The sequence below is a fragment of the Adiantum capillus-veneris genome, chromosome 1 (genome assembly GCF_014529385.1).
Source record: "Adiantum capillus-veneris isolate H3 chromosome 1, ASM1452938v2, whole genome shotgun sequence".
Taxonomy (NCBI): Eukaryota; Viridiplantae; Streptophyta; class Polypodiopsida; order Polypodiales; family Pteridaceae; genus Adiantum; species Adiantum capillus-veneris.
In genome coordinates, this window is record NC_140931.1 from 89,166,851 (window position 1) to 89,180,664 (window position 13,814).

The 13,814-nt window shown below is 46.9% G+C and overlaps 1 protein-coding gene across 1 annotated transcript; it reads left to right on the plus strand.

Moving 5' to 3' along the window:
- The first annotated feature begins 600 nt into the window (after nucleotides 1-600).
- Nucleotides 601-2,935, plus strand: LOC147465157 (uncharacterized). Its single transcript, XM_086511170.1, has 2 exons — nucleotides 601-911; nucleotides 2,350-2,935. The coding sequence occupies exons 1-2, from the start codon at nucleotides 780-782 to the stop codon at nucleotides 2,719-2,721; spliced, it is 504 nt and encodes a 167-aa protein (XP_086367296.1). The 5' UTR covers nucleotides 601-779; the 3' UTR covers nucleotides 2,722-2,935.
- Nucleotides 2,936-13,814: the final 10,879 nt, after the last annotated feature.

Sequence of the window (13,814 nt, forward strand, 5' to 3'; positions counted from 1 at the left end):
AGTAGCGATGGGGTTGTTGGTTTAGCCCTCGGTTTAGATTCAACGGATCATCAGTTCGATGCACATCCACATTCCTAGCTGCAAAGACTGAAGGACAAGTTTTGTTCCGAGGGTTGGAGGCCGTCCACTCGGGTGGTGGGTCCGGACTAGAGTAATCTCTTGCCACGTGCGTAAGATGTCCAAGTCCACCCTCCTTACTAATTGACACCTCCTTTTGGGAGGTGGTATCAATGGCTCACGATCTTTCGGTTGATTGTGATCGTTGGATTGCTTATGGAATGCAAAAGATTCCCGCTTTCTTGGATCCGGGTCTTGAACCCGCTACCCTCTCCCCCCACGGAATTGACTCTAACCACTAGGCTAATGCACGCTTGTTGAAAAGTGTGTGTGTGGTAAGTTTATAGATCGTGGCGTCGCGGACAAGTTTACACCTAGTTCACACCAAATTTGTTGTGGTGTGCAAACCTTCCCCAATTCACACCAACCTCACACTTTGTTCACGTTGAGTTTACACCAAATTTGGTGTGATGCACATATGTCCCGAAGTCACACCTAGTTCAAACAACGATCGGATGGCTCGGATTTCACCCGCCTCGAGACGGCTACTCTGGGCCATTGATCCCACCTCCCTAGGAGTCCACCTACATCTTCGAGGCAGTCTGAACGCTGTCTAATCGTGATTTGGTATTGATCCTGCACCAACTCGAAAGAGATAGTGCACTAATTCTGTCAGATGGCGATGGTGTAGGGTTTTAGGCAAAAGGGAGACAGAGGAAAACATGATAGGCAGGTGCGCAAGGAGATATTTCTCTTCCAAGGCGGCTGCTCAACGGCGCCCCACAAAGGTGATTGAGAACCTGCTTAAAGAGCATGGTCCACAGACCGTCAACAACTGTTGGAAACTTGCAGCGGTAGGTCATCTGTACTCCGTCACTTTTTCTTGTGGGAAATAATGAGAAATCAAGTGGGTTCGCCGCATTTGTGGAGATTTCTACCTGGAAAAAGAAAGAAGAGTAGTGGTGAGATGGCTGGAAAGACAGGTTTGGGATCCTACTGAACCATAAGATGCCACGTTTTGAAAACAGGGACCTTTGCAGAGTGCTCGAAAGAATTTGTTTGTTGAGTAGCAGGAACCTTTGTAGACGTTGTATTTGGTAATTGCATGTAGACTTTTGTAGTGAGTCGTGACAGCTCATTTTAACACAGCGCAATGATTGCTATTTTTGTGCACCCATGATTGTGCCTCAACTTATCACACATTTGTTATCACCATGAAACTAGATCTTAAAATATCTCATGACTAGTTTCCAAGGTGATTTATGCAATGGGCATTCACCACATGTGTCTTATAATGCTATTTTGATGAACTCACAAAATTTTGAGGCCTACTATGTATCGCATACTCTTTTTTTGGATATCAAGTGGTAAGATGTGTCGGTTTCTGTTTTTGCTGGACTTCTATAAGCTATTGAACACTAACCCATTTTCTCAATCATGGAGAAGTTTAAAAAATGGTAGGCGGGGCAGTGTTCAGGAGTGGCAGGAAGGTATAGTTGTGTGCCGGAAGATGTTTGTCTACTATTGGGACTGTATAACGAGATTTCTGGCTACAATTGTGGGGTTTCTTCACTAAGGCTAACACAAGACACAAGGGGCCCTAAGATCACAATCCTAGGTAAGGATTTCATTAACTAGGGTGATGTGTGCCCGACAAACTCGTAAAAAGACATGAGAAAATAGGCGGTGTGCTTGATGAGGGTGACCCCCCTCTGGGGCTGCCCTGTAGAGCAGATACATACAATATGGCAGAAGGTAGGAGGCATGGGCCTCCTATATAGGGCTAGAAAACTTAGGTCCGCCAGCCGCAGAGAGAGCCCCACAATAGGATAAATGAGTGAGGAAAACCCTAAAAAGGGTGCTTGGACAAAGAGTGTCCGGCCGGCCAATGTGGCTTGCAGAACGTACAATGCCGTGCATGTGGGGGGCCAGCCTGGGAGCAAACTAGCCGCACAAGTAAGCTAAACCCTAGGTGAAGTAGCATGTGGTGTCAACTGTAACAGAGGGCTCTCTTTTTGGTTGCTTTGGTTATTTCCTTCGTGATTTCTTCTTTGATGGCCACCTTGTTGGGTCCCAGTCAGACTCTTGTTGGTACCCCTCATATTATAAACCACAATCAATTGATAGTACCTTAGAGCCTCCTTGTAGGAGTGATTGGGAGGGTGCCACTGGAGGCTGAATCTGAGTGTTGAGATACATTGCTTCTATTAGCATTCTGTTCTGTTCTGCAATAACTTTTGAGAGGAAGTTTTTTGTAAGGGTCTGATCATTGTGGAATTTTTGGCCTTTCAGCCAGCTGGGATCAAGAGCAAGACACACATGAAAACAATGCTACATTGGCTGGTAGAAAGGGACCGACTTCAGATTAATTGTAATCATTTGAAACATCCAGGCCAGAAAGTTGTCACTCAGACCAGGGGTGGGAAGCAGCTTAAAAGCGGTCAGGGATTTAAGGAGTTTCTCTTTGGAATCAGACAAAGGAAGACAAAAAAGAAGGAAGAGGGTGAAGACTCTGCCAAGGTAGGTGGCGAGGATGACGACTCTGCCAAGTTAGGCGAGAGTGACGAGTCTGCCAAGCTAGATAAGAATCAGGAATCAGCCAAGCTAGACAGGGATTCAAACAGCACAGAACAAATACCTGAGGAGCAAAAATTGACAGTTTAGAAGTGAGAGTCAAATCTCATTTATTGGGCGCAGGGCCAGTTGCAAATGCTGTGCACAGGAAGGAGGACAACTCGGAGCTGTGTCATAATTCTCTCAAAGGTTCTCCTTTAGTGTATACTCAAATACACAGACGGCTCCATTTCAAATCACAGCATATAGCATGTCTCCTAAGGTGTATGCAGTTCATATCAATTGATTGAATGTGTTATGACCACCTTAAGATGCTGAATGTTTTCTGGAAAATTGAAGCTCCATTTCATATATGTGGAAGTCGAAAGCATGTGATAGTGGGCATAGTCAGTTTTGTAAAGAGTTGTTTCATGGTTAGTGTGCAGAGATGATTGCTTGGCTAAAGAATAAAAGACCTTGGGGCCACTGCTCGCTGCCTCTCCCCATCCCCCTCGTCCGCTGCCTTCCCCTGCCCTTGTGTTGCAGCTCCCGCCATCACCATCACCAACCATCCCCCCCCCCCCCCCCCCCCCCCCCCCCCCCCCTCCTTTCGCACTGCCTGCCTGCCACCCCCTCCCTTCGTGCTTTGTGTTGCCGCCACCCCCGATCGGCCGCATCCTTATCTTCTAGCCCCTATCCCCCCTTCGCACTCGCGAGCTGTCCTTTGGCTGGTTTCAACCTGCTGGTGGCCTACATCGACGCCCCGGTCCTCTTCTTTATAGCAACAGACGAAGAATGGCGGCCCTTGCTCCATCTCAGAGGGACTCTACTGAAGCCCCCTTGTCCAACACCACGGAGCGGACCCTTCTACTTGCTCTTTCGCCAGAAGAGCAAGCGAGCTTGATGGCCGAGGTGGAACGGCTCCAAGCCACCTCGGTCATTTTCAATATTGTTGGCACATGGCCAAGCAGAGGCGAGGTTTGGGACTTGCTCCAAACCCGACTCCTCATCGAAGTGGGCAAGATCATTGACGTGTAGATTCTTGGGAGAGGCTATTACCAGATAGAGTTTGAGTCTCGAGACATGGGAGCCAAAGTGATATTGATGAGCCCGCTACGTATGTGGGGGGCTCGAGCTTACTTCAGATTCTTGGGAGAGGCTATTACCAGATAGAGTTCGAGTCTCGAGAGATGGGAACCAAAGTGATATTGATGAGCCCGCTAGGTATCCGGGGGGCTCTAGCTTATTTCAGACAGTGGCACCACAGCTTTGACTCGACTTTAGATGTGCTTGAGGAGGCCCTATCTCAATCTGCTTCCCAGGCCTGAGGCGGGAATATCTGCGGGAATATCTTCCTTCACTTTCCAAGGTCGTTCCATGATTGGGACAGTCTTGGAGACCCTGCGCACTTCAGCATCAGTTGTGGCCAAGGCCGCAGGGTTACCCACTATGCGGGTTCTTGTTCAAGAAACACACACTCTCGAAGGTGGTTTTAGTGCTTCGGGTGAGTGGTGGTTGGATCAGACAGAGTGTTGAGTATTCAAGCCTCTCAAACTAGTGTTTCATTTGCAAACAAATTGGCCAACTCCATAGCCATGCGCCCCTAGGGATGGCTCTCCACCGAGTTCTGAAGTCCCCTCAACGAGGGCTTTGGAGACCTCGAGAGATCCTGCTTCAGCAGCGACAGATATCCACAATGAGGAGGAATGGCACAAGGTCCGTGGGAGCCATCGTCAGGGCCATGCATCTCGCATGGGTAGCCGTCCTACTATTTCTCGCCAAGAGTGGGTTCCTATGGGAAACTACTTCGGACCTTTGTAGCAGGAGACCGCCCTAGACCCCTCCCATCCCTTCTGTGTAGGAGGATCTATCCCATCTTCACCCCCAAAGCCTCCTCCAGCCCGCCCCCCCCTTCTCCCCCCCCCTCTCCTGTAGTTGATGGATCCGAGTGCATTTCTGCTATACGCTGCTCCTTGGGTAGCTCTTTTGTTGCCAGTAGTCTGGTTCGGGAGAGGCAACCCTTCCTTCGACCTGCCCTCTTGGTTGAGACCTCGGCCTTTGGGTTTATTCTAGGGAGCCTCTCCAATTTCGACATCAGCAGACGGTGGGACCCCTTCACTTGGTTTCTTGGTGACCCCCATGCTGACTTAGAGGCAGCTTGCTTTCGGTTTCATGTCCTGTTTCTTGCCGCACACGGTATAGATGCTCTAGACTCTACAATGGGATACTCTTTTCCATTGTGTGGTCGGGACCAACAGGATTGGAGCTCGGATTCGACACTTGGTTGGCTTTAGACTCATTCTCCTATCACACGGGGGACCTTGGGATTGCTGATTTGGTGCAGACCTTATGGCCGCTGGCCAAGTTCACAGTGACATTGCCTGATGCCACAGGCTACGGACACATTATTGGTCACTTTTTGTAGATTTCCAGTTCTCCCCTTGCTATGTATACACTTATAAAAACTCTTGGGCCGAGGATGTGGCTCAGAGAACTTCACAATGATCTTGGGCCTTTGTGGACATGTGATGCAGACTCGTTTGTCCCAGGGTTGTTCGGATGCGGATTACTCCCCATCCAAATTGGCCTCGAAGATTACTCGCTTGGCTGCTGCAACAACATCAGTTTTCTCTCAGTGACCCCATGAGGATTGTCTCATGGAATATCCAAGGCCAAGCTTGGAGACCCATAGTTTTTGCACCATCGGGGTCGGTTGAGATAGGAGATCCAGAGATGCCTTGTGGGTGGACCTATTGATAGTCTTATGTTACAGGAGCATCATTTGTGTGAGCCGCATTTGGTGTCGTGGACATGTTTTGCGTGCTCGATATGAGACATTTTGGTCAACTACTTTTGGGCCTGGTGGCGGTGTATGTATGGCTATTACGGACTCATGGCAGCAGGCCATTGTGGGTAGAGGTATTATTGTGCCAGGTAGGGCCCAGGTTCAAGGTCGCTTGGTGGGCTTCTTGAACATTTATGCGCCCAATCATGTGAGTGCATGTGTTCACATTTTGTGGAGTCCTTGCCTCATGTAGACCGGTGGTGCATTGGGGGGGACTTCAACATGCTGGAGGACCCCTCGGGTAGGATTGGGAGCAACCATCCTACTGTTCATGGGGTTGAGTTGGTTGCTTGGGAGCACCTATGTATGACTTTGAGGATTTCGGATGTTTGGCAGCATGTAGGCTTTGTACGGCCCTTGATAGCCTTTCTTTCTCTCGGTTTGATCGCAAAGTAGGAGACGTGACCACATCTGTGACATGGGAGAATTAGTTTCCTTTTTGGCAAGGACTATTTCCGATCATTTGCCAGTGATTCTTACAGTGTCAGATTGACAGAGGAGGGGAAGTATCATGCTACGCATCCTAGAGAGGATTTTGCTGGAGAAAGAGCTTGAGAGCAAATTGTGGTACTTGGGACAAAGTGTTGGGACACGCACGGGGACCCTCTCGCTAGAGTGGCCACTTGGAGCTCAGTCTAGGAGTTTGCAGCTCGCTTTGCTGCGACGAGGGGGTAGGAGAAACGGGCATTGCCTACTTACAACAGCGGGTGCAGGAGTGCCACCCAAGCAGCGCGTGGATGGAGGAACAGATGTAGCAGGCTCGATAGGAGTTGATCACCATTGAGGAGGAGTGCTAGGAGTTTGCCTTTCATCGTTAGGCTTCTCAGTGGACTTAGGTGGGCGACAAAGGTACTGGTGAGTTTTTTGAGATTATGGGTCCTCGCCATGTGCACTCTGTTGCTAAATTGGCTTTATCTTATAGAAAAATAATTCTAAATGAATTATTGGATTTATAAGTGAGAGGGTTTCTCTCTTGGAAGTTGGAACACCAAGGAAAAATAATTCTAAATGAATTATTGGAATTTTAAGTGAGAGGGTTTTTCTCACTCGAGACATCCGAGTACAGAGTATTCCTGGTGCCTCATTCAAAGTAATGACGGGAGCACTATGAAAGGGAATATTTGTAAGGCCACCAGGAACGGGTGCTTTTGATGCGTCACATCGGATGGGTGACAGGGAGCATCGGAAAGAAGTATCCGACCGGGAACGGACATCTCTGATGCGTCATAAGATGGGTGACATAGAGCATCGTGAAGGAGATTGTACTGTAAGTTTGGTAGGAAAGGACTAGGTGATGGGTATTCCTGATGTGTCACAAGGTGGGTGACGGGTGCATTGGAAAGGGGATATCCATAGTCAAGAGGGAATTCCGAACTGTGTTGGAATTGTGCACAAGGAAAAGCAAGCACTTGAATGAAGATGGGTTCAGAGGGAACTTTGAGGAAAAACAGATGCTTTCTGAGAAAGCGAGATTGCTTTTCGGGAAAGCAGATGCTTTCTTGCGAGGAAGTCTATGTCTGCATTGCAACTGTGTGATTGCATCCAGGGACGCCTGGGAAGTGCCGTGAAAGCATTGTTTTTAACTTATAAGGTTTTATTGAGTTTTTGGGTAGATTCAGACTATTTTTAAAATACGCAGGCCGCCCATTTAATAAGTGTGCAGTCATCTGATAAATAAGGCAACAGATCACCCAACGTTTTCTCTCTCTTTTTCTGGTAGAACCAAAAAAAAAAAAAAGATTTTTTTTTCGAAAAAAAATAAAAAAATAAACACGGCCGCGATCTCTACGCAAGCAGCTATTCGTGCCCGTGGCTCGGAGCTATAAAAGCATCACATGCCCTCACTCAGAAGGGAGGATCAGTTTTTGCAAGAAGGAGATGCTGCTGCAGAGTTCACCCACAAAGAAGACGTTTGCCGGTGATGCCCACGACTGCCCCAAGTGTACCCAATGTCGCCGGGACCTAGTGCGCGAGTTCCCTTGCGAAGAAGTGCCTACGGAGTGTGTTTCCATCGCGACAAGCTACTGTTTTTCTCTATTTTCAACCCATAAATGTCGTACACGGGGCTGATTTACGAGAAGGAATCCGAGAACACACCTCTTTTGTGTGTAGGATTGAAAGAGAGGATTTTCTATGTAGAGATCTCTTCCGGGGAATTGCTTTTTGAGAACCGAGTTGCGTTTCGAGCATGAAGACTTTGAAGGTAACGATTTTCATGTTATGATCTCTTAGTATTTGATTGCAGGTGTACTTCCTCTTCGTGAGGGAGTAGGAGCAGAGGAAGGCATGAGCTTCTGCAAGAGAAAAGCGCTCTGAGGAACTAGAGCCAGATCAGCCCAAGGGTTTCGTACCCAAGTTTGGGAAGCAGATCCATGGATCGAAGAGAGATAGACTCTCGAGATGTGATCCGGAACTTGAAATTCCCATGGAAAGGACTTTGCAGGAAGAGGACTTTGGAAACATAGTTAGAAAAGAGCTGCAGGGATGTCATGCCCCGAGTCTGGAAGGTGAGATCCAGAGGCGAGAACCTTGGTTCTCAAGAATTTGGAATAAGGAACGGAAGTTCGTTGGAATAGAGTTTTGCCCTAGGAATCGGAAGCCAAGGCTTTTGGGAACCATCAAGTCTTATTCTAGAACGAACGTGGTAAATACGTTCGGTTCAAGTGCTTGTATAGACTTCTCCTCAGTAATAAAGATACTATTACGGGGGGGGGGGGGGGGGACCAACCCATCTTCTGGTCCCCAGTACTGTGTCGATCTTCTCACTCTCTATCTCTCTCTCTATCTATTTCTCTCTATATCCTTTGGCTTCAGTAATAAGTGATAAATTCTATTTATCCGAATGTATTTTATATTGTTATGCGCTCTCGTTTGTGACACACACCAGCGTTGGCCAACCGAGGAGGCCCGTTCGGTCTATTGCTACCCGAGGATATGCATGCAGTTGCTATTGATTTCTATTGTGAGTTGCTTTCAGCTGAGTCACAGTTAAGAGTGTCGAGATGCATGCAGAGAGCAAGTATGGGCAGATATGCCTTGTTTAGTCACTGAGGAGATGAGCCAAAGGCTTGAGAGCTTGCTCCAACCAAAGGAGCTACTGGAGGCCCTCAAGGTACTTCCCAGGGGTAGCTGCATAGGGTAGGATGGCTTGACTCCCAATTTCTTCTTGGAGTATTGGGAGGTGCTTGGTCGAGACCTTTGTAGTGCTTACCAGCACATTCTGCACACTTGGGAGATACAAGACAACATGAGTGAGGGATTGATTATCTTATCCCCAAGGAGGGAAGCTCCTTGGATGAGATTCGGTAGTGGCAACTTGTTTTGTCCTGCTTACAGGAGAGGGGGTCTAGCCTAGACGCCGTCAGGATGGGCGTCCAATCATCAATGTCCTGGCGGACGTAGTGTGAGCGCAAGCAGACGGGAGAGATCAGCAGTGGGAGAGAAACAGGAGACTTGAAAATGAACTCCGTAGAGCTTTTCTACTCTCTGTAAGTGAGTTCTTAAAATTTGCAGGTTTCATACTCTCTCATTTAAAAAAAACAAAGTGACCACATTTAAAAGGTCCTTGGCCTTGCTTAAAAATAACGCCGCCGAATTTAAATAGACTCACCTTAAGAGGCATAGCGTAAAAAATTGTTGACAGTGCGGGTCATCGAAGAGAGAAAAAGAACCTAGCGCCCTTGCCACGTGGAGACACAGGAGGCAACACGTGTGCAAATTGAGGGGGGGGGGGGGGGGGGGGGGGGGATTTCGCTTGCGCACAACCGTGCCCCACACGCGACTAGCACACGTTGGCTTTTCCCCCCAGGTCAGCAATTTCATGCTTCGATTCGTCCCCTGTGCAAGAGTTCAGCCTACGTTGCTAGAGAGAGGGAGGTCCCTCTCTCTCTCTCTCTCTCTCTCTCTCTCTCTCTCCGCTTCGCAGAAAAGAGCACACAGAAAGATTCAAAAAGATACCGTATGCTGAAATTTGCTGCCAATTAACTTAACTCTTTGATTTTCGTCGAAAATCAGCAAAATTAATAAAAATTAACTATTAAAAATTACGCGAAATTGAGTTTATCCGACTCGAATCGTTCCGTAGGTGCAGCCAAGCCGGCTTTGATACCATGAAACGAACACGCAGAGTGGATCTCCCGCCTACACGGACAACCTACGGACATGCATTTGGACGAACCACACGGCTATAGCCACCATCCGGTAGCACCCCCGTGCTGGGCCAGCGTCCGAGGACGTAGGCGTGCACTTGTATGACCGATCGTCCCATACCACCTGGCCTCACCTCCTCGAGGTGACCTCCCGCACTCCTAGCCTCACTGGAAAACCACTTACACTTTGCCAATGAGGTTGATTACTACAAATGAGGCCTTGGCCTCCCTTTTATAATAATGGCCAAGGTACAAATGATAATGAAATGTGTACCCCCCTTGGCCATTATTATAAAAGGGTGGCCAAGGCCTCATTTATAGTTATCGACCCCTATCGGTAGAGTGCAAGTGGTTTGCCCGTGAGGCTAGGAGTGCGCGAGGTCACCTCGAGGAGATGAGGTATGGGACGCTCGGTCATACAACTGCACGGCTACATCCTCAGACAGTGGCCCCAACACGAGGGTGCTACCGGATGGTGCTATGGTCGGGTGGTTTGTTCGATGCGTGTCTGTAGGCTGTCCGTGTAGCCGGGAGATCCACTCCGCGTGTTCGTTTCATGGTATCAGAGCCGGCTTGGCTGCAGGAAGGACCACGTGCACACCAACGTATTGATTCAAGTCGGATAACCTTGATTTTGCGTAATTTTTAATGATTAATTGCTGAAATCACCTGTTTTTCTTCTCACAAGCAGGTGCGCAGGCAAAGATTAATGTTCTTTTTGCTGATTTTTTTAAAAAAAATCAGAGATTTAACATACGATTGCTGATTTTTGATAGAAATCAAGGGTTTCTTTATTAATTTCGTTGATTTTTGACGAAAATCAGAGAGTTAGGTTAATTGGCAGCAAATTTCAGCATACACTATCTTTTTAAATCTTTCTATGTGCTCCTCTCCTGTGTGAAGCGCAGAGAGAGAGAGAGAGAGAGAGAGAGAGAGAGAGAGAGGGATTACTGACGTCCAGGATGCAGTGGCGACGACCAGGACGTTCCATTTAATAAATGGAACGAATCATGAGAAGAAAAGATGTTCAGACCATTAATTCAGCGAGCGTACTTCGAGAAAGCGACCTCGATTCAAGCGAAGGTCCAAATCCCCATTGAGACCTTCTCAAGAGAAGAAGAAAGTCAAGAATGCTGCAGTTGCTTTATGTAGTGAAGAAGGGGGCTTGCTTCGGATGTGGCCAAACGGGCCACCAAATCAAAGATTGCCCCAAGAAGAAGACCAAGAAACCGCAGGGTCGTTGTTCGGTTCAGATTCACAAGATCTCAGGTAACTCTGATTTTATTCAAGTTGAATCCATCACGTAGTGCATAGTTCATGCACTAATTGTACTTTTAGCATCAAAGTGTTTGATAAGCACGATCTTCTCTGTTTCCCCGGACGATCAATTGTTACGACGTGGCCGTACTCCTTGATAATGGAAGCTCACATAATTTTGTGGATGCAAAATTGGTGCAGAAACTGCGCCTGTAGACGCGAAACAGTGACCATCAATATCGCGTGAAGATGCTCGTGGTGAGGATACGGATGTATGGAATCAGATTGTTCTAGATTTGTCGCTCGAGCTAGCTAATTACAAAGAGAACTTGGATTTCCACATCATGCGCCTAGACAGAGCAGATGTTATTTTAGGACATCCATGGTTTTATGATAAACAAGACACGTTGTATATAGACTATGTACATCACTCTCTTGTTTTTGTTAAATAGGACATGCCTCGTGTATCTGTGTCGCTTTGTAATCAGATTTCTGGAAATAATGGTTTTGCAATACCAATTGTTATCGCTTTGGAAATGTTTAAAGATATAAAGTCTTCTGATGTTGACTTTTATCAATGTGTACCATTTGCTTGGTTTGATTTGTTAGTGCTTGGTACTTATGTCACTGAATTTCGTAAAAATGTTTGATTTCTTCTGTTGATTTTCGGGATTCCAATGAATCCGACCTTATCCGAGAAATCATTACCGATTTTAAGGATGTTTTGCCTGATGATCTATCTCCTGGCCTGCCATTGAGTTGGTGGCTGGTAGTTAGCCCTTCTCAAAGCAACCTTATTGGTTTAGTAAAACCAAGGACGACGAGATTCAGTGGCAGCTGAAAGATTATCTCAACAGGGGTTTTGTTTGGCCAAGTAAACCCCCGTGGGGAGCACCAGTGTTACTTTCTCGAAAGAAGGATACCACCATGCGCTTTTGCATGGATTACAAGGGGTTGAATAAGCTCATTGTGAAGAATTAGTATCCGCTCCCATGTATGGATGATTTGATAGATCGGCTTCATGGGGCGTTGTATTGTACAAAGATAGAACTACGATTAGGCTATCATCATATATGGATCAAACTGGATTATGTTGCAACAAACTTGGACACGCGAAGTCAAGATTCTATCGCAACACAGGACAGATTCACTTCAAATTAACTGACAGAACAAAAGAGAAACGACATGGCCCGGTGTAGTTCTGTGCTAAGAGGTATTGGCCCCAAAGACTGGCTCCCCTTTTGATATTTCTTTTTATATTAATATTTGAGCAAATTACAACTGGCTTGCGGTTGCTCGCTCTCAGACTTTGCGTCCAGATGCTCTGAGAAGTGAGCCCCCTTAGGTCACTATAAAGGTTTTACAAGGGTTGCTAAAAGCAGAGCTTTAAAAGCATTAAACTTCAAAAGCAATGTCTCCCAAAAGCTAGCGCTGCCAAAAGCAACCAGCGGAAATCGAAGAAATCACGAAAATCCGTACAGTTTTGCCGCGTCAGCAGCCAACGCGTTTTACGGCAGTGTGTACAGTAGCCACGTCAACATGCTCTTCGCTTCTTATTAACGGCACCTAGTTGAACATGCCATGTCATCAATTTGTGACATACCCCCCTCTTGAAAGAATTGTAATCGCCCTCAATTACGCGTGCAAAATAGACAGAGGCCATAAACTGTCTTAGTAGACACTGACTGTTAGTATCGACGCACTAGACACGACACATCTAGCACTAGTACAAATCGTCATTCTCATCAGAGGACATCACATGACAAATCACAGAAAAATTCATTCTAAATCTCAGACCATGACCATCGGCAACGTATTTAGTTATCGTATCTAGATCCATTCCGGATCTCACTGATGTCTGATTAACCAATCCTTATTGCAATCATGTCTAGAGATTTATGAGACCGAAATATTGCAATCATTTCGTCTTTCAGTTCCTGCACTCAAACAAGTCAAGTACAAATCAATTATATTCATTTTTGGGAATTCGTGTGCCCAGGGGATTTTTTTAAAGGCCCTTGGCCTTGGAAAAGCAATACATGAAAAGCTTTCAAACTCAATAGTAGTGGACTCCCAAAAGCTAGCGTTGAATTAGGCGAAGTCGACATTGTTGTGCCTATCAAGGAAAATGTATGGCAAGATATGCAAACTGAGTATATTCCTCGAGAACAAGAGGCAGTTTTAGATCATCATATCCGTCATTCGTGCCAGAAGGCTTATGACAAGTACTTAGTTAAATGAAAGGGTCAATTTGACAGGTTTGCTACTTGGGAATCAGTTAGAGCTTTGAAAGCTCAATATCCCGACGATATTGATGGGGACATTAATGGTTCTTAAGGGGGGAAGTATGCAGTCCCGCTTTTACAGGAGAGGGGATCTAGCCTAGACGTCGTCGGGATGGGTGTCCGATGTCCGAGCGGACGTAGTGTGAACCCGGCCAATATGGCCGGCCGTTATTATAAAAGGGAGGCCAAGGCCTCATAGTTATCGACCCCCATTTGCAGAGTGCCAGTGGGTTGCCCGTGAGGCTAGGAGTGTGCGAGGTCACCTTGAGGAGCTTGGTCTTACAGGTGCATGACTACGTCCTCGGATGTTGGCCCAGCACAAAGGTGCTACCGGATGGTGGCTATGGTCAGGTGGTTTGCGTCCGATGCGTGTTTGTAGGCGGTCCGCGTAGCCGGGAGATCCACTCCGCATGTTCGTTTCACAACCCATCACCATTCTCAACTCAGCCTTCAAAATCTTAGCAAAGGCTCTGTAACAGACTTGGACACTCCAAGTCGAGAATCTACTACGACACCACAAGAATTCACTTCAAATAGTTCACAATTCACAATTGATTCGACACTGGCCCAGTAGAGTTCCGTGCCTAGAGATATTGGCCCCAAAGACTGGCGCCCCTTTCGGTATTTCTTTTTGTATTAATCTGTGTTCAAAGTACAAGAGAGTAGGCA

What these genes read in the sequence shown, in the direction of transcription:
- LOC147465157 (XM_086511170.1), top strand. Translation starts at nt 780, where the DNA reads ATGATAGGCAGGTGCGCAAGGAGATATTTCTCTTCCAAGGCGGCTGCT. An exon ending in ACTGTTGGAAACTTGCAGCG is followed by an intron (nt 912 to 2,349) that starts GTAGGTCATCTG and finishes TTGGCCTTTCAG; the next exon opens with CCAGCTGGGATCAAGAGCAA.